General features: G+C 39.5%; 1 protein-coding gene and 1 long non-coding RNA gene across 8 annotated transcripts in view; one reads left to right on the plus strand and one right to left on the minus strand.

The window, feature by feature from the left end:
* mcf2l2 (MCF.2 cell line derived transforming sequence-like 2) overlaps window positions 1-21,320 on the minus strand; it is a 176,052-nt gene that overhangs the window by 41,436 nt on the left and 113,296 nt on the right. For 4 of the 7 annotated variants that reach the window (XM_047374347.1, XM_047374348.1, XM_047374351.1 and 1 more), the window contains 4 exons: window positions 20,739-20,817; window positions 14,612-14,648; window positions 13,717-13,814; window positions 7,691-7,774 (listed from right to left, as the gene is read on the minus strand). In XM_047374347.1, coding sequence (XP_047230303.1) covers window positions 7,691-7,774; window positions 13,717-13,814; window positions 14,612-14,648; window positions 20,739-20,817 — 298 coding nt within the window. The remainder of the gene's footprint in view (window positions 1-7,690; window positions 7,775-13,716; window positions 13,815-14,611; window positions 14,649-20,738; window positions 20,818-21,320) is intronic. The other 3 variants (XM_047374354.1, XM_047374353.1, XM_047374350.1) reach the window with 1 other exon arrangement.
* On the plus strand, window positions 21-20,844 carry LOC124873602. Its single transcript, XR_007039584.1, has 4 exons — window positions 21-152; window positions 19,203-19,312; window positions 19,634-19,740; window positions 20,723-20,844. It is a non-coding gene; the product is annotated as an uncharacterized LOC124873602 (long non-coding RNA).

Consider the following 21,320-nt stretch of genomic DNA (forward strand, 5'->3'; position numbering starts at 1 on the left):
GTGAAGCCTAGACCGTTCACATTCACAGTTGATCACTTACGGCCTTCGTGGTTTTTGCGGTCACCCGGCCTACGTAGACCAGTCCTTCAATGGATGCAGTCCCTGAATTTGGACACAGCACTCAGACACTTCACCAATGGATGGCATTTAAGGTTTGTGCAAAAAAAAAAAAGAAGAACGGAAATGTTTCAAATGTTCAGTATTTTTTCAAAAACATTTCCACATCTCTTCAGGAGCAGTTGATGTACAGGTGCTGAGATTTCTGCAGCTCATGAGCTAAAGGTTATGCTAACCTGAACATAATTACTCAACATTTTCTGGTGACTGATGCAACATGTCACTGTTTAAGTCATTTTTCTTTATTTTGTATTAACAAACAACAAGGTTATTTCATTTGAGGCCACATAAATGTTTATTTACGTATTTATATTAAATAAAAATAATGTTTACTGGGCACCCCCGATATTAGCCACAGCCTCCCCAGCTAAATTCCTGCAACTGGAGGCTGCAGCACCATATCGAGAGAAATCACTCCCTCTTTTCTCCCATACATGGTAGCTTTACCAGAATTGATCACTTTTAATTGACTCAGAACTAATCTCACGCACAGATGACTCCATACATCACAGTAACTTATTTTCAGATCACAAAACTCTCTCAATTCAAACCCACTTTAACCTCTATCTTCTGTCTTTAATTGGAAATTTAACCCCCTCTCAATTCAGACAAAGCCACTCATGATTATATTATGGCCAAGATTTCAGTTTCTACTTTTTAATGCTAATGGTGAAGTAGCTGATTCAGTTTTGTGGGTGTTGTTTAAAGTGATTCTGTGTGGTAATATTTTATATCATTCTTTAATCAAAAGGGCTAAATCTTGAAGACAAAATACAAATACAATGACATGCTTGGGGAAGAGTTTGATTGTTACATTTGCAAACTTAACCAGACAATCATTAAACTCTGAGATAAGCCAGATAGATTGCTCTCTCGGCAACTAAAAAGGCACACAAGTGTATAGAGCAAAGCACAGAATTTCTTCCCAACTGGTCAGCTTCTAACTGAACCTAGACTTCTAAGTGACAAATTCTGTCACGATTTGAAGGTGTTTGAGTGTTGCTTTGGGTTTTTTTCTCTCTACATGATTATGTTTTCCAAGTGATGCTTTGGTTCATTCCTTTAGGTTTAATTTCTTACTCATTCTGTCTATGTTGCATTTTATTTTTGTTACTTCTGTAAAACCACTTCTCCAAAAACCACCTCAGTGACACCTTTTATCTATTACAATGATATTTACTTCCCCAAGTCTAGTGCCACTGTTTCCGAACTTTCGTAACAAATTACACATTCCTTTTCTGATTGAATCTGCCAAATGAGACTTGGACCCGGATTTTACTAGACGGAAAAAAACCCACAATATGGTCATTCACTTGTAGTAAAGCTTGTGGTTCACATGGGTTTGGAATAGAATTCTATAAAATGCATTTAGATGTTATTGCCCTGCTTGTCATTTGGATGGTAAACGTTTCTGTAAAAGAAAATATTTCACAACAGTGTGTACGATGCCTATATTTGCCTTCTCCTGAAAAATAGCCAGTGATTGTTCCAATGTCGCGTCATATCGGCCTTTAAGCCTGTTGGACAGCAACCAAAGGATAGTTGCAACGGTAGTGTCCAATCAACTAAACCAATCCATTGATCAATTCTGGTCAAACTGGCTTCATCCCTAACAGGTTCTGTTTCCAACACTTCTGAAAGATAAATTTGTCCTACATGATTCACTCAGGATTCTTAGATAATGACTGTATTGAGTATCCCTGATTTTTCTGTATATGCTTCCATTTTCCAGAACACGTCATTTAAACCTTGCACAATGGATGCTGTTTTTACTCCCCCATGCCCAAGTCCTTAATCATTAACCTCTATATTAGTAATCACTTCGTTTCCTTCATAGAACTCAGTCAAAATTTGGTCTACCCTCTACCCATTTCTTCAGATATTCGCAAGTTTATTATTTTGTTAGGAAACACAACCATCACTTTGTAACGCTACCTGGACAGCACAGCTTCTATGAGCTTATGGTAAAACCCCTACTTCTAAACACCTAGTTTCTCATCTTGAAAGCTTTTCAGTTTGAGTCCCTGCTCTGGCCATTACAAAGAGGCCTGGATTTCAGATACTGTCTGGGAGATCTTGGATGAGCTGTGTGACCAAAGTCTGTCTAGAATCACAACTTCAGATTGCAGCTCATTCAATTCAGTTTCCAGCAAATTATTCCCCTCAGCTTCTCCCTCTTGCAGCATATGTATATCAGGTGTTGGGCCAGCCATGGAATGGAACAACCACTGAACTACAAAAACCTAAAAGACTGGTAAAAACTCAGACACCCAGAATTCATTGCATTAACCTATTTTCAGGACAACTCCCAGGAAGGTACTATGATGTCATGTCATTATACTAAAATGTCATAAAATCCCCATGACATCATTGAATAAAACTCTGTGCAGGAGCATCATAACCTTTTACCCATGCCAGCACAAGGGGAGACATGTGAGTCAGCATCTGAATATCCCGACCTTGCTGGTCAAGTAAAAAAGTGCATTCTTTGATGTATCTTGGATCCAAAGGTCAAATACAGTCTACTGTCTTTGTACCCAGATACTGTATTAAAAAAGGGCATATGGGTCTGGGTTTTGCTCTTTTAAATTCCAATTTCATTCTTCATCTGTATTGTATTGTTTGGACCGCAACATGTCTTGAATTGCTTGATATCTTGTTTCAGTGACCTTGACTGGATTCTGCTCTTTTAAGTTCAGTTATCTACTTTGGATATATATATATATATATATATATATATATATATATATATATATATATATATATACACACACACACACACACACACACACATACACACATACAGATATACACACATACATGTATACATACACACACACACACACTTATTTTGCACACATCAGCAGGTTGGCAGATTATCCTGTTCAACTTTTGTCTGTTTGGCATTTTTCTTGTTTATTATAAATGATGTATTTAAATAAAAGCAATGTAATCCTAACAAGTACACTGTCAAAATGAAGTTTTTAATGCAATAACCACGTTCAGCTGAAAGCATAAAGACAGAATATTGTAAGTCGATATTTGAGTGTAAACTGAGCAAAATCAGATAAAGACATTAGATTTTTATCCAGAAAGACCCATGTCGAACCCAACATAGCCAGAAGAAGATACATTTCCAGTGGACTGCAAAGAACAAATCATGACCAGTGAATAATTGGATGAAACTATGAGTGGCATTGTAAATGCTCCCCAATGCATGTGATGAGTGTGAGAGTTCCCCAGTTGTTTTGAACTAGCAAAAGCTTTCATAGTGGGCTCATAGTGTTTTATTATGCATGAGGAAAGATGTGATTTGCAAGCCTCAGCTTGGTGCCACTGATGTGTTTCTTGATAGAGCCCTAGAGAGATGTGCTAGTGTGGGGCCGTCAGGCCATGCATGGACTTAGTTGTATATCACAGAATAAGGGGGATGTGGTGAGAATGCAGGAGAGTGTGTCAGACATGAAAAATAGTTGACAGAAACCTATTTAGTGAGTACTAAGATTGTAGCAGTGCTATGACTGCCCTCATGCTAAAAGAGGTTTTCCAAATTCCTAGGCTCTAATGAGTTGTATAGGTTGTGGATACTGCATCGTGGTCCCCATCCTGTGTGGAAGGGTTCTTAGTTTTGCATGGGTCCACTGAAAATTAGAATGACCGCTGCATGTCAGCCTTTTCTGACTGAAATTTTAGCGATACATGAGGGCCCCCGAGTGGTTAAGTAATTGTTAACCAAATTAATCAGGAAGTAAGGGATGACTAAATTTCTCTTTCAGTTTCACATATCCACACAGGTAAAGCATCTGCATAGCGCAGTAAAATGCTGTAAACAAAGAATGCTTTCAAAAATGGAAGTGTTTTTATTAAATTATTTTCATCAACCAACAAAATGCAGTGAATGAACAAAAGAGAAATCTAAATCAAATCAATATTTGGTGTGACCACCCTTTGCCTCCAAAACAGCATCCACTCTGCTAGGCACACAGTTTTTTTTTTCACACATTTCTCTGTGTTTATTATTATTTCTGGTGTTGCAATATTAGGTATTACTTTGTGCTCTTAGTTTATTCCTGTGCTCTATTCTGTGTACTTTAGTTTATTCGACTATTTTGGTAATTGTCTTTTCCTCTTGATTTTGTGTTTCATTGTATTTCTGTTCAGCTTCTCTGTGTTAATTAGTCTCCCACCCTCAGTCTTACCTTCTACCTCAGCTGCCTCTCCTGATTTACACACCAGCATCCTATGTCATTCTCCACACCTCCTTCTGCATATAAGCTCTCTAGTTCTCATTGTTCTCTGGTGGATCCTCCCATTATCATGAAGGTATTATATCTTGTCACTCTTCTTGTTAATAAGGCCCCTTTTCCACCAGCTCGATTTGGCCCTACTCGATTCCACTTGGCCCGTTTTGCGAGCGTTTCCATTACTGTTTTTTCCATGCAGTACCTAGTTTTTTCTTCCCTGGTCCTGAGCAGGTACAACTGGGGCTGAGTCGGGTCTACACATGAACAGGCTACTGTTCAGACTGCCGTTCACTGATTGGCCATGGGACCACAAGAAATGAGGAGGTTTTAGCTGAGGTAGTGCAGGGAAAAGTTAATGAAACTCAAAAGTGACTACGGTAATGTTAAGGACCATATTTGCTGGAGCAGGTCAAATCGAAATATAATTTGACTATTTGCAAATTATAAATCATGCCTGATGGCTAAAGGAAAAGAAAAAGGACACATCAGCTTTCTGTATTACAGGCAGGTAGGGGGCGCTGTATTTAATAACATCCTAAACCAGCCGATCACACATTAAATCAGCTGTTCAGATACACAAACATTTCCCCCAAAACACACAAAAAATACCACCCTGAATCAGCGTGCTTGGTTCGGACATTTATTGACGGGTTCTTAAGTGACCCACTGTCTGCAGGAGGAGGGAGCAGCCAGAGAACAGCTGTCCATAATCAGACTACCTTCTTCAGATCAAACGGGAGGAAGTCTCTGCTGAATCCGCAGAGCACTAATATCCAATATCCAACCTAAAACTAACTTCACCGCAGTCATAAGTCCGCAGTTTTGTGTTTTAAAGTCCTTGTCCTTGTTATTGCCATGGCTGAAACAAAAACTCTCATAAAGCCCAAAATTGTAACTCCATCAGGCAAACTTTCGAGCAGAACCAGGCCAGACAGCAGCGTCTCTCCCCTCTGCCTCTCCTGCCACACCCCCCTCACATCAGAACCCCTGAGCCTTATTTTAGAAATTCTGGCTTGGCTGTGGTCCAGATAATTATCCTAGTGGATTATTTTATACAGGGGTTGGACAATGAAACTGAAACACCTGTCATTTTAGTGTGGGAGGTTTCATGGCTAAATTGGACCAGCCAGGTAGCCATTCTTCATTGATTGCACATTGCATCAGTATGAGCAGAGTGTGAAGGTTCAGTTAGCCGGGTAAGAGCACAGTTTTGCGCAAAATATTGAAATGCACACAACATTATGGGTGACATACCAGAGTTCAAAAGAGGACAAATTGTTGGTGCACGTCTTGCTGGCACATCTGTGACCAAGACAGCAAGTCTTTGTGATGTATCAAGAGCCACGGTATCCATGGTAATGTCAGCATACCACCAAGAAGGATGAACCACATCCAACAGGATTAACTGTGGACGCAGGAAGCTGTCTGAAAGGGATGTTCGGGTGCTAACCTGGATTGTATCCAAAAAACATAAAACCACTGCTGCCCAAATCACGGCAGAATTAAATGTGCACCTCAACTCTCCTGTTTCCACCAGAACTGTCCGTTGCGAGCTCCACATGGTCAATATACACGGCTGGGCTGCTATAGCCAAACCTTTGGTCACTCATGCCAATGCCAAACGTTGGTTTCAATGGTGCAAGGAGCGTAAATCTTGGGCTGTGGACAATGTGAAACATGTATTGTTCTCTGATGAGTCCACCTTTACTGTTTTCCCCACATCCGAGAGAGTTACGGTGTGGAGAAGCCCCAAAGAAGCGTACCACCCAGACTGTTGCATGCCCAGAGTGAAGCATGGGGGTGGATCAGAGATGGTTTGAGCTGCCATATCACGGCATTCCCTTGGCCCAATACTTGTGCTAGATGGGCGCGTGCGTCACTGCCAAGGACTACCGAACTGTTCTTGAGAACCATGTGCATCCAATGGTTCAAACATTGTATCCTGAAGGCAGTGCCGTGTATCAGGATGACAATGCACCAATACACACAGCAAGACTGGTGAAAGATTGGTTTGATGAACATAAAAGTGAAGTTGAACATCTCCCATGGCCTGCACAGTCACCAGATCTAAATATTATTGAGCCACTTTGGGGTGTTTTGGAGGAGCGAGTCAGGAAACGTTTTCCTCCACCAGTATCACGTAGTGACCTGGCCACTATCCTGCAAGAAGAATGGCTTAAAATCCCTCTGACCACTGTGCAGGACTTGTATATGTCATTCCCAAGACGAATTGACGCTGTATTGGCCGCAAAAGGAGGCCCTACACCATGCTAATAAATTATTGTGGTCTAAAACCAGGTGTTTCAGTTTCATTGTCCAACCCCTGTACATGTAAAAACATATATAAGACATCCTTGCATATACAAACATCATTAGTATTTAGTTTATTGTTTTATTTACCATTTATTTAATTATTTTTGATTGTTTCATGCATATTACTTTAATGTGACAATGTCAAAGAGTAACATTAATAGCAGCACAGCACAACACTACACTGACGGCTGGAGGCGGGGCTTCAGCCGCCATAACTACAGCAGTCGGCATGTCAGTGGAAACACAACTGGTACCACACTGAGTAGAGCGAAACCCAGTGGAGCAGAGCCACGCCGCCTAAAACGAGCCAGTGGAAAAGGGGCTTGTGATAATTTTTCCCCCATTTTAATGTCTGTTGTTTCCTGTGATGCTGCATTCTTCCCCATCCATGCTCCATGTTCTGTTCTCCAAGGGCCGTGCAGTACGTTTTTCATTTTTATATTATTAAATCCTTCATCTTACCATTTTGCTTCCATGTTCCTGTCTGCAATTTGGTCCAGCACCCAATTTATAATACATGCCAATTGTACCCTGCTGCAATATTAATTTGTTGTTGTGTTGTTTTTGTACCAGTGGCACATATGTAAGAAATACATGATATGTGAGAGCTTTGGCACTCATATATTTTGACTTCTGAAACCCGGTGGCAGGCTAGTTTATGTGGTGATCAAATTGTGTATGTACTGAGTTATTCGAGCAGAAAGGCGACATGGGAGCCTTTTCTTTCTCTGAAATCTTGTCTTCAGCATTGAAGTGAAAGGCTCGATTAAACCAAATAGCAAAATAAGTACTTTTCATAGTATTTCAAAGTTATTGCCTATATTCAGGGTGTGTATAAAGACATAAACAACTACGTTAAAACAATATGAACAAGACAGATGTTCATATTGCTTTGGTCAAGACCTTAATGTGATAGAGATTATGTTTACAGCAGCAGGATGTAAAGATAGGGGGCCACAATGAAGAGGATGGTGCAGACAGAGATGCATGTGTTCATGATAATAATAAAGTGTTACCTGTTGGAAGAGACCGCCTATTGGAAAGTCCCTGCAAGGTGAAATGCTTCCGAGCATTAACAGCTGAGTGGCCTGAAGTATCAACTGAGTGGCATGGCAAGGCAGAGAAGAGGTTAGTAAAGCAGGGAAATTCCACGATCAGCAGAGTGTAAATGTTTTTTTTCTCAAGTAAAATGATTGATAGACTTTTTCTTACAAAGTTTTGATACAAGACCTCAGCAGTGCATGATCCTTAAGGTCATAACGCTCTTAGTTTTCAGCTCACTGAACCTTGGGGTTTGGGGTTGGCAATAATGGGTGATAAACTTGTTAAAACTGTGAGTGTTTGCTAAGAATCAGTAATTCCTGTTTTTACTGCAAAAGCACACATAGTACCAATTACAGGTACAGATTCTAGTACCAAGGTTGGCGTTTGGTTGTGAGAAAAGGCTGATTTTAGAAACATTACACATGCATGGTATGAACACTTTAATGACAAAAATGCAAAAACAAAACAACCCAAAATCATAACTGACTATGTATTCATTTTTTCGGTGTATGGTGCAAATAGTGCATCTTGACTATAACATCCAAAAAGTTTTCCTGGAATTTATTTCCATGGAATTTTTATTTACCCTGGCCTTTTTGGTGAGCATTTCCTCTCTGGAACAGGGATGTTATGTCAGCAGACACTGAGCGGTAACTCCTCCCACCCCATTAGTGTCCACTGAGCTCTAGCTATGCAGCAAAGAGTAGAACAGATGCTCAGCCATAAAAGTATAACTGACAATTTTGTCACAGTGACTGCTCTTTACAACTTATACAGAGTCACTACAAATCCATGGAAATTCTAACGGTAACCAATTCTAATTAAGGGATTTTGCCAACACAGACTTCTGTGTTCTTTTACTTCTGAGCAGATATATGTGACACTTACATTTTCTAGCCATAAATGTATGATCTTTTCACAGTGTTTATGCTCTAAAATTGTTTTTGAATCCCTACAAACTCAAAGTTTGTAACATTCAAAAATATTTAAAAGTTCAACGTTGTGAGCTATGTTCCAAAGGGGAATAAACCACACACATCCCGCAGATCTCTGAAGGATTCGTTAATGATGGGCTCAGAAAACTAAACTGGGACTTGGAAAATGTTCTTGTGGTGGAAACAGCCTTTGAACATACGCCTGATACACCTCTTTGGCAAACTGGACTCCAGCATGTGGCAGTAGCAATGTTTACACCTGCAACATTTCTTGATCAGATTTAAATGTTTGGATTCTGTAAAAAAAGAAATAAAAAAATAGCCTAAAAATCCACAGTTTTTTGGGCCCTAAATAATCCAATCCAATCATGGCATACATTTATATGTGCCACACTCATTTTAAAACAGGAGCACTTTGAGATGCACAGAGGTGACAGATTTCCCTCAAACAACCGCAGCAGAAGAAGTTGTACTTCCACCTGTGCCTGAAAAAAACAACAAACACAGAAGTGTGTTGGTTCTGACCGCCCAGAATGGACCTGTTCCAGGTTCTGAGAGTGGTTGAGGTGTTACACTGTCTGGCCAAAATAAAGTTGCCACCAAAAAGGAAGGTCACACGCTCTAATATTTTGTTGGACCACCTTTAGCTTTGATTACAGCACGCATTTGCTGTGGCATTATATTGATAAGCTTCTGCAATGTCACATGATTTATTTCCAGCCAGTGTTGCCTACATTTTTCACCATGATTTTGCATTGATGATGGTAGAGTCTGACCGCTGAGCAAAGCCTTCTCCAGCACATCCCAAAAATTCTCAATGAGGTTAAGGTCTGGACTGCGTGGTGGCCAATCCATGTGTGAGAATGATGTATCATGCTCCCTGAACCACTCTTTCACAATTAAACCCCGATCAATCCTGGCATTGTCATCTTGAAATACGCCCGTGCCATCAGGGAAGAAAAAATCCACTGATGGACTAACCTGGTCATTCAGTATATTCAAGTAGTCAGCTGACCTCATTCTTTGGACACATACTGTTGCTGAACCCAGACCTGACCAACTGCAGCAACCCCAGATTATAGCACTGCCCCCACAGGCTTGTACAGTAGGCACTAGGCATGATGGGTGCATCACTTCACCTGCCTCTCTTGCGCCCATCACTCTGGAACAGGGTAACTCTGGACTCATCACCATATGACCTTCTTCCATTGTTTCAGAGTCCAATCTTTATGCTCCATAGCAAATTGAACCCTTTGTTTCCCGGTTAGCCTCACTGATGAGTGGTTTTCTTAAGGCTACACAGCTGTTCAGTCCCACTCCCTTGAGTTCCCTTCGCATTGTGCGTGTGGAAATGCTCTTACTTTCACTATTAAACATAGCTCGGAGTTTTACTGTTGTTTTTCTTCGATTTGATTTCACCAAACGTTTAAGTGATCGCCGATTACGATGATTCATGATTTTTTTCCGGCCACATTTCTTCCTCGAAGACGATGGGTCCCCACTGTCCTTCCAGTTTTTAAAAATGCGTTGGACAGTTCTCAACCCAAATTTGGTAGTTTCTACAATCTCCTTAGATGTTTTCTCTGATCATGGGAGAGCAGCAGGTAATTAACATCCCTCCCAAGTTTTGCCACTATAGCTGGAAATGCGTCACGTTGATACAGGGCACACGTGCATTCCGGTCAGTTTGCTCCAATCATAATGTGACGATCACAGCAAGTGTTTACATGAACGCAGATTGTAGATTGGCATAAACCACCCCTCTTGTTCGGAATACAATTTATGTCTGATTGAGCTTGAAGTAGATTAGAATATACTGATTAGCGCGTTTAAACGATGCATTTTTATTCCGATCTGCCCGTTATTCTGAATACCTTTGTCTGTGTAAACATGCCTACTAAGTTCTATTTGGCTCTAAAGTTTGACATGGAATATAAAAGCAACTTTTTATTTATTTTTTTTTTTTTTAGGTCCGTTGTTTTGGCTTTCAGGAACAATTTAGACTGAAACATAATAAAAAACTATTCTTAAAATATATTAGTGGACAAAATGGAGCCAGGAGGCAAGCAAGGGCATTTATTGAGCCAGATACAAGATAGAAGCAGAAAAATGCAGTGAGACAGTTCTGGGTTTGACTGATCAAATGTCCAAGGATTTCACCCCATATACATTCTATGGGGCACCTCCTACTACCCTTCATCTGTGCTTAGGCAAATCACTCTCTTGGGGGTGGGGGTGGGGGGGTGGGGGGGTGTTGATGCCCACTACTGCATCAACATCAGGATTCATTAGCTTTCACACACATGTCAGGCACCATTACTCCATATTTCCAGGATTTTTTCTTCAGCAAGTTGGAGCGCAGTTGTAAAAAATTCAACATGATTTGATTTTACACAACTGGAAGGGCCACTGCACCCTTTACTACGCCTCACTGTTTAGTCTGCATAGAAGTGGAACGGCTGAGCGAGGTTAATGTGCCTAGCGGGTTGTCACTGAGCTGTTTATCTGTGTGTTTACAGGCTCTCTTTGGTCAATGTGAATCAGCAGTATGGGAGAGTCCAGTAGACCAGTTCACTGCTGTGTGTGTGTGTGTGTGTGTGTGTGTGTGTGTGTGTGTGTGTGTGTGTGTGTGTGTGTGTGTGTGTGTGTGTGTGTGTATGTGTGTGTGTGTGAGTGAAGAGCTAAAAAGGGCTAAAGACTGAATCAGAAGAAAAAGAACAAAAACAACTACAAAAAGAACACAATGAAACAGAAACAACCAGAGAAAAAGGGAACTGAGGAGGTGGTGAGAATGGATGCAAGAAGACAGATAAAGGTGTAAATAATTTTGTCACAGTAGTTGGTTCACATAGGAAGTCTAAAGTGAAATATATACAGTACAGACCAAAAGTTTGGACACACCTTCTCATTCAAAGAGTTTTCTTTATTTTCCTGACTATGAATATTGTAGCTTCACACTGAAGGCATCAAAACTATGAATTAACTCATGTGGAATTATATACTGAACAAAAAAGTGTGAAACAACTGAAAACATGTCTTATATTCTAGGTTCTTCAAAGTAGCCACCTTTTGCTTTGATTACTGCAACGCACATTCTTGGCATTCTGTTGATGAGCTTCAAGAGGTAGTCACCTGAAATGTTTTTCCAACAGTCTTGAAGGAGTTCCCAGAGATGCTTAGCACTTGTTGGCCCTTTTGCCTTCACTCTGCGGTCCAGCTGACCCCCACTCTGCGGTCCAGCTGACCCCAAACCATCTCGATTGGGTTCAGGTCTGGTGACTGTGGAGGCCAGGTCATCTGGCGCAGCACCCCATCACTCTCCTTCTTGGTCAAATAGCCCTTACACATCCTGGAGGTGTGTTTGGGGTCATTGTCCTGTTGAAAATAAATGATGGTCCAACTAAATGAAAACCGGATGGAATAGCATGCCACTGCAAGATGCTGTGGTAGCCATGCTGGTTCAGTATGCCTTCAATTTTGAATAAATCCCCAACAGTGTCACCAGCAAAGCACCCCCACACCATCACACCTCCTCCTCCATGCTTCACGGTGGGAACCAGGCATGTAGAGTCCATCCGTTCACCTTTTCTGCACCGCACAAAGACACGATAGTTGGAACCAAAGATCTCAAATTTGGACTCATCAGACCAAAGCACATGTTTCCACTGGTCTAATGTCCATTCCTTGTGTTCTTTAGCCCAAACAAGTCTCTTCTGCTTGTTGCATATCCTCAGCAGAGGTTTCCTAGCAGCTATGTTACCATGAAGGCCTGATTCACACAGTCTCCTCTTAACAGTTGTTCTAGAGATGTGTTTGCTGCTAGAACTCTGTGTGGCATTGACCTGTTCTCTAATCTGAGCTGCTGTTAACCTACGATTTCTGAGGCTGGTGACTTGGATGAACTTATCGTCCGCAGCAGAGGTGACTCTTGGTCTTCCTTTCCTGGGGTGGTCCTCATGTGAGGCAGTTTCTTTGTAGCGCTTGATGGTTTTTGCGACTGCACTTGAGGACACTTTCAAAGTTTTCCCAATTGTTCGGACTGACTGACCTTCATTTCTTAAAGTAGTGATGGCCACTCGTTTTTCTTTACTTAGCTGCTTTTTTCTTGCCATAATACAAATTATAACAGTCTATTCAGTAGGACTATCAGCCGTATACTGTATCCACCTCCTGCACAACACAACTGATGGTCCCAACCCCATTTATAAGGCTTGAAATCCCACTTATTAAATCTGACAGGGCACACCTGTGAAGTGAAAAACATTTCAGGTGACTACCTCTTGAAGCTCATCAACAGAATGCCAAGAGTGTGTGGAGCAGTAATCAAAGCAAAAGGTGGCTACTTTGAAGATCCTAGAATATAAGACATATTTTCAGTTGTTTCACACTTTTTTGTTCAGTATATAATTCCACATGTGTTAATTCATAGTTTTGATGCCTTCAGTGTGAAGCTACAATTTTCATAGTCATGAAAATAAAGAAAACCCTTTGAATAAGAAGGTGTGTCCAAACCTTTATATACTGTGTGTATATATATATATATGGCCATGACTCATAAGCAGAGCAGTTAGGGATGATTTGTTGACTCACAAATGTTAAATGTAACTGACCATTACCTGTTAATTGGCAAAAACCAATACAAACGTGATCTTAAACTGGTTACAGTAACCAGTAAATGTTTGGTTTAAAGTGCTCACATTGTTCAAAGTCAGATTCCTTGTTTGGGGTCAATAAAGCTGATTCTGATCAATAAATCCTTCAGCATTTATTGTAGGTGGTTCTACCTTCAATAGAAATAAGTCGACAGACAGACAGAACAGACAGACATATACACACACACACAGTGAGCTGACAGAACAGGGGTGGAGAGAGAGGGGAAGACATGCAGCAAAGGTCAACAGGCCAGGACTCAGAGCTGTGATCTAGGCTTCCAAACATGCGTGGCATTTTTTACCCTGCACTACTGCCATGCCCTAACTAATCTGTTCTTATATCCAAAGAGAAAGAATTTTATAACTTTAAGTCTAACCCTGGTAAGAATCTATATTTATGGGATCACTGACCTTTTTTCAGCCTCATGTTCGGACTAGGATTTGCTCTCCTGAATCCTGACTCTGGACTTGATGAATCTGACTGTCGCAATGCCATCTTACGGACATTCCTGTTGGGACAGAGAGACAGGTCTACCAGTCAAAACAGAGCACAATACCTGCAATAAGTAAGCTTGTTTAAACTGATGAGGCCCTGATGTGGCTACCTGTAGGTGTGAAAAACAAAACTGTTTTTAATATAACTTTATGTTAGTGGGATACAACATTGCTATTAACAGACTATATTTTTACAAGATACTGTTAAATATGGTGCTGCTTGTCCAGCCAAACAATGTCAATGTCCTTATGTGGAGTTGATGTTAACTGGGCCTGCTGGCTGGATCACCTGTGACTTTTCAGCTCATTCTAACTCCACCATAAATGGAGAAAACCTTTGGACTTTGCATCAGCAGTGCAGCAGCATCAGAGAGGGTGTGTTACTGTGTTTTCAAGGTCTCACAGTGGTGAGATGAGATGATTTGCCAAATCAGGTTATGAGAAGGATTGGTACAGCAAAGAATTTATTTGTAATGTTGTTGTATTTACTTTTACAACAAGCTCACTGTGATATAACATTGGTCCACGATAGGTAAGCGCACAATTACCAACAAAACAGAATCTCACTTTAAAAATTTGAACCTAGCCTTTATGCAGCAGTTCTAGAACTAGCCTGAACCTGGTTCTGGGGCACGTCCTACGATTATGCTTATTCTGACATAAACAAGCTTTAATTTTACAAAATATTTCTAAAGCATAAACATTTCATTGGTCTTGTTTACTTACAAAAAAAATAATGATCAGATTGCTTTAAAGATTTATTATTATTAAGGCTATTATTTATGGTTATATTTGTAATGTTGCCACTTACCTCATGGGGACTCCAAAGTTATTGTTCTGGCTGGCCTCTGTAAACCCAAGAGACACATCAGTTTGAATTTTCATTACGTTGTCTTTTTGTGTGTGTTCTACAGAGAAACTAAAAACCAAATCAAAAATTAAACGTTGTAATCTGCTGTCTCAGCTGTTAATGATCTAAGCAAGACTTAGCAATAAGCCAGAAATGTCTTAAAGTGTGAAAAGTTGCAATAATGTATATAAAGAGGTTAGCCAACATTTGTAAGCGTACATTTATTTATGTCATTTTTCATAGGAATCTCACCTGCAGGATGTTAGATTATTCAAAGACTGTGGAGCATTTTGACTGAGAGTCAAAACCAGCTGGAGACTTTGTTTCAGTGCATTTACTTTTAATAATAATAATTTTGTTTCAGTACACAGGCCAAAAAATGTTATGCTTTGAAAACACACCAGATTTGAATTAGAAAGAAAATTGTGCTGGATATCCATACTGATATGCAATGAACAGGATGCCACATCATTTGATAAAAATAAAAATGATCAACCAAGGGTCTTCATCCAAAGTCACCAAGAATTTATAACCAAAAAACTGAAGCTACACGTGGTCCAATTGGCTGAAATGTCATTACAGCAACTTAAGATGGTACTCAGTGTGTATGTCCTCCACCTGCAGAACCATCTCATTGTTGTCCCTTTAGTTCTGTTGTTGAACCTGTTGTTCATTTGATTAACACCAGAACATCTGGCACTGATTAACACCCCCTCTACTACTTAACTGACCAGATCAATATTCAAGAAGTTTAACTGACTTGATTTTATACTCAAATTATTTTCAATGTATTCCAAATATACACTGCTCAAAAAATTAAAAGAACACTTTTTAATTAAAGAATAGATTTTATTTGATCTTTTTTGTTGTTCAGCAAGAAAACCTGGGGGTGGGAGTGTTACTTCCCTGGGTATTGAGCGGTTTTAAGACTTCAGCAGCAATTTTTCCCCCTTAAATAGTAGTGATGCATGTCACAGAAACCTTTTTTTAGTGAGATTTAGGTTGGGTTGAGTGCTGTTGTTCATATTCATGGAGCTCAGTAATCATTTCCATTAGGGTTAACATAAATTCAAAACTTTTTGTATGGATCACTTGGTATCAATTTTTCAACTAGCTAATGTCAGACACAAAGACGCAATTATTTTTGTTGAAGATGGAAAATAATAGTACAAAGATTAATGGTGGGCCTTCTTGCAGAAGCTCATTTCTTCTGCTATTTTTCAGTGTGGCAGTGTCCATAAAAAAATGCATGAGATTTTCTTATTTTTCACCTTTCAAAGCTTTCATTGTAGTTATATCTCAGTTCTTTACTTTCACCCTGAAAAAGGCAGATAAGCTGAAAGCTTTTGTATTATTTCTCTTACTGTCCTGCGATGCAAACACTGCCTCTGAGAGACTTTAGAGTTACAGTTATTTTTCATTTTATTCACTCACATTAGATAATGTATTCTGTATGTATAGTGTTGTTGGAACTACTCAGATCTTTGCTCTGCACAGATAATTTTTTTTAAAGATTTATAGGAAAGAAACAGCATCAGAATTTAAGGGATTAACTTTTTTTTAATCATAACTGTAGGATTTACTCTTTAAGGTTTCATTCAGAAGCAATGGTGATGCCACCTTCTACAGCTCCCAACTGTGCTCTCTGTATTGTAAATGAGTTATTTCTATGCTGCTATACTACACAGCTTTGACAGGCCTCTGAGCAGTCCAGCAAAGGGTCTATAAAGCCTCTATGATGCCAAAGTCACTGGAGACACAGCCTTAGATGTCAAACATTTAAACAGGAGCCTTCATAAATACAAGCAACAATCTTGGCTTGCTACAGGACACCATTCTGTGAGAAGAATTCTCCTGAGATGAACACTATAAAATAAACCTTAGGCCTTAGCCAAATGCATCGCTCGCATGAAAATCCCAGGCTCTGAGTGATCTGGCTTAATACCTCTCATTCCGAGCAACCAATGAACTTGTCACAGAAATGCAGACTGTGCAAGGAACCATTCAACATGCTCCAAACATTGTACTCAGCAAAAAGAATGTATTTGCCATCACGGACGATGCAATGTTTTATTCATAAAGGCTGATTATTCGGAGGAGTGTGCAGACAGTGGGGACTAAGAACCGCAGCAGAGCAGAGCTACAGCCGTTTGAAACGAGTCGTCATAATGAGCATGAGGGGAGATTTATTGTGCAACGCATGCTCATTCCTTCCTACATGTTTACAGCTTGTCTCAGTTAATTCAGCCAAATCTACATTACTTTGCTATTCGAAACATGAATTATTAGACTATTAAGCTGGGAGTTGAATTTACAATATGTAATATAACAATACAGGTAATTCCATACCGCCTTTATATTATTGCCCTTATTTGTCAGCGCCATCTATTCTCTGGTTTTTACTTTAATCAAAGCACGCTGGTGCAACTGGAACACTGAATAAGTAATATCTCATTTACAATTTCATTCCCCGTGAGGCTGAAACCCTCAGAAATGTAACTCTAGATAGAAACAGAAGTTTAGAAAGAGTTAACAGAAGCTGCATGAGGCTGGAAAACACCTCTGTAGAAGATCAGTTGGGTTGGGTGGGTTTCTAAAAAGTGTTCTGCAGACACATGGATGTCATTATTTATGCCAGCGGCTGTCACACGACAGATTTCAACCTAAAATTCTGATCGGCCTGTTTACTGTCAGTGCAGTAATCAATTAAAGGCATGGACACACTGATCTTGTTTCCATGTCGGAGTTAAATTAAGAAAGAAACACACAAGATGAAAGAAAATTCCATCAACTATCTTACATGCAGGCTCTTCTTCTCCTCTCCTTTCCACAGCCTGTTGCTTTGGATGGTTGATCCCAGGTGCTTAAACTAACCCAATTTTGATACATCTAATTCTTTTTTTTTCATTAGAATTCTGTAATGTGAGTAAATGTTACTTGAAAATAATAACAGGCCAGTTTTTAAATCAGCAAGTTTTGGTGCTCAGTTCTGATGGTGACAGCTGGAAATATTCATTTATGATCTTTGATGCAGTTATTTAAAAAACCACAAGGATGAATAAGTGTCCGAAAGACTGTCAGTAAATGATCATCATCATTTACTGACAGTCTTCCTCACTCTATTTTTCCTACTACTCTCATTTTATGGATTGTCTGCAATGGCCATGCTGCCCATGTTCAGATCCCTGGCGCGCCCTTTCTCTGTCTAACCTTGTCTCCATCCAGAACAAAGCCAATGGAGGAGCTACCGTTGCCATTAACTTTGTGTACTTTTTCTTTAACATAGAAAGTACTCTAATCGTTCTATGTTTTTTGTATCTGATCAGTCTTCTCAAACACAGGCTGCAGCAGGTGACCACTCAAACAGCCAGGTTCTGCTAAGGGTTTCTTGCTGTTTAAAGTCAAAGCCATTGCTTCCCACTGTTGCCACATGCATGCTCAGGATGAGATATTGCTGGTAACATTGTAACAGAGTTTCTTCAAATTATAAACTATCTACTACTTATTGGCATTATGAACTGTATTTGACTGTATTGTTTTATAACTGGAATGCATGTAAAAGCTAATCTCTCAATGACTGGATTAGTTTGATTACATATTTCTGTATATTAACTGGATCTGTTTGTGTTGTAAACGGTCTTGGGATCACATTTGCTGGAAATTGGCATAATTGTAAATAACTGTAATTATAATGATAGGTAAAACAGTCATTGTATTCAATTTTTAAAAAATGTAAAATTTGAAAACAGAGGAAATTGTAATTTAAATAAATTTTTTCTCCTTTCTCTCCATGAAAATCGGAGGGACAACCTTCAGCGCTCTGTTGTTTCTTCTCACAACTCTATGCTTTTATATTTGTCCCTTGAAGCCATGCCCTCTGTGCTGCCTCTCCTCCTCCACCCTGGAAATCTCTTTGCATTCTCTGTGTGGCTGTCCATTTCTTTTTCCCTCTCCACACATTGATCCATAATTCTCCTTTCTTCTCTCCCCATCACTTTCAATCTGCCCCCTCTTTTTCTCCCCCAAACCAATTTTATCCTTTTCTCTCCATGTTTCCTCACACACTGAGTCAGAGGTGTTAATCACACACATGCTCACTGCACTGGGGCTTCTGAGTCTCCTGCTGGCTCCGCTCTGCAGGCTTCATGACAGGGCTGCTGTGCTTTTAGACAGTCTGCTCACACACACGAACAGCGACACACACTCCAGTGTGCACACACACACACACACACACACAGGCGAGTTGTCAGTCAGGCAAAGTGTGCAGAGAATGTGCCTTTCATGTCAGCCTGGACCACTGAGTAGAATAATATAATGACATAACTTATTGTGGCTGACCTGTCATTGGAGAACTTCACAAAAACAAATAGAAAGAAGCGTTTTTCAGGACATCGTAGTTTTTGTTTTTCTAACCATCTTCTGTGAATAAAGAAAAATTTAGGTTGATATATGGTGGTTAGTTCTTTTGGTTATTTAATATTTGCTATAAAAAATGTAAGTGAAACTTTTAGCTGAAACATTTTATTTTATTGTTTTCTTTGTTATTTTGCAGGCTGACCAGGGCTTTTCCGTACCCTCAGCACAAATAGTAAAGGGATTTGCTTGTTTCCTCTATTGTTTACATTTGATGGTGGAGTTTTCCATCTCCTCCAAAGGAAAATTGTGAGTATGTCACAATGAAATAAAAGTCAGACGTAATGCTACATGACTCCTACACTCAGGCTGCTGTAGATTTATCTGATCATGGACCACATATGAAAAAGACCCAAGTCTGATTTATGCAGTTCAGATTGAAACAAAAATCAGATATGGATAAAAAGGTTCAGATTTGCCCCACTTTAACCTACATTGTAAATGTAGCCAGTGTCACGTCCATTAAAATCTATCAAGTGTTGGTAACGCTGTCTAATACGTCCTCACTGTCTGGTGAACCTTCATTGACTGTCTTAAATCACTGCTAAATCCTGTTTCTGCATGTAACAGCTATGATGTCATCAATTCTGCTCTCTGGTGGCTGAGTTATTTACAAATAAACTGGTCTGAGTGTGTACCATGGACTATTTCCTCTGGGGGCCTCCCTCGGTCCTAAGGTGAGTTTGTCACTTTATATTATTACACCTCCCCAACACACACACACACACACACGGCAACATGTGTCCACTGTTTAAACATCAACAGTGCTCTTCTGTTTTTACACGCCCTAGTTGAAAAATTCCAGGTTAAATCCCACTAAGTAGTGCAACTCTACCTGCAGATGCAAACTGGCATATGTGGTGTGAAATAATGAGAACATTAATTAGTTTTGGACTGAAAGCAGAAAACATCAGCTATAAGGTAAGCCTGCCAATTGGTTCTTTCAATGCAGCTACTATATTTTTCTGGTTCATAATTAATTCAGCTCTGATCATCAGGGACAATATGCATGAGATGCTATTTGGTGTCAGTGATGTCACCTAATACATGCCCTATGACACGCTGCAGAAATCCACAACCAGCGTGTGTTTGTCTTGCATATACACTGTTTCTCATGACAGTGTTTACTAAAAAATAGCTTCCAACGTTAGGTAGAGCTTGCTCCATGACAAATATATACAGTGAATGTCAGAAGTATTTTAAGTGGAGTAGAATTTAATTTTCTATGTTCCATAATAAATGCATGTTCTAAATAATATTTTGCATGTTTAAAATATAACATTTTGTTGCCCCATTCTGACAAACACATATTATCTGAGGAGTTCTAATTTAATATTTGTGAAGCTATTTTGGCAAAGCCCTAATGCATGTTCACTATGACAGAGTGTGGCAGTGTTAATAGTTAGCAATGCTGACATAATAAACACACCAACTCAAATCAGCCGCAGTACTCAGAGCCACTGGTCAGTGTAGACCAGTTTATGTAAATGGAAACATTAAAAAAAATTCACATGAAAATAAAATCATTTGGAGGAATGTTGAACCTGTCAGCAATCTAAAAAAATAAAATGATGATTATAAAGCTGTGTAAAGCATTTGCAATAAACAAAGCAAGACAGAGACGCAGAAACGTTCAGAGTGAACTGTTCTTATTTACAGATTGTTGTGGACGTACCTCTGCATGCTTCTAGCTGGCCTGTAAGAACTTTACGGATCTCTGACACCCACATATTCTTCACATCCATGGAGGGAGCCTTGGGTAGAGAACACACACATACACATATATATATATATATATATATATATATATATATATATATATATATATATATAAATCAAATAAAAACCTGAAAAAAGACCAATAAGAGTGTCTGGAAGGGAATCTGCATGGTGCAATGCTGCCCTCCAGTGGAGGTCTGTGGAACGTTCATGACTTCATTTTCCATACAAACGTGGCTGCTGTTAGAAATATTTGGTTTTTGGCTACATTTAAATTAATAGCATGTTTCAAATTAGCATATTGTTGTCACGTTTTATATGAGGTCTACTGACAGCATCTGACAGCAGTTCTACAGGTACCATTATCTACTTTATTAGGTGTTTTTCAATGATCATGCACAGTCAACTCCAAAACGAAGATCCATATTTACATTATAAAAAAATTACAAGATCATTATTACGATTAGAACACATTCTATATGTGTCAACTGTTGTGTCAACATATTGAAAAAAAGGTTCTTCTTTTTCAAAGTAAAAA

The sequence above is a fragment of the Girardinichthys multiradiatus genome, chromosome 9 (assembly GCF_021462225.1).
Source record: "Girardinichthys multiradiatus isolate DD_20200921_A chromosome 9, DD_fGirMul_XY1, whole genome shotgun sequence".
Classification (NCBI taxonomy): domain Eukaryota; kingdom Metazoa; phylum Chordata; class Actinopteri; order Cyprinodontiformes; family Goodeidae; genus Girardinichthys; species Girardinichthys multiradiatus.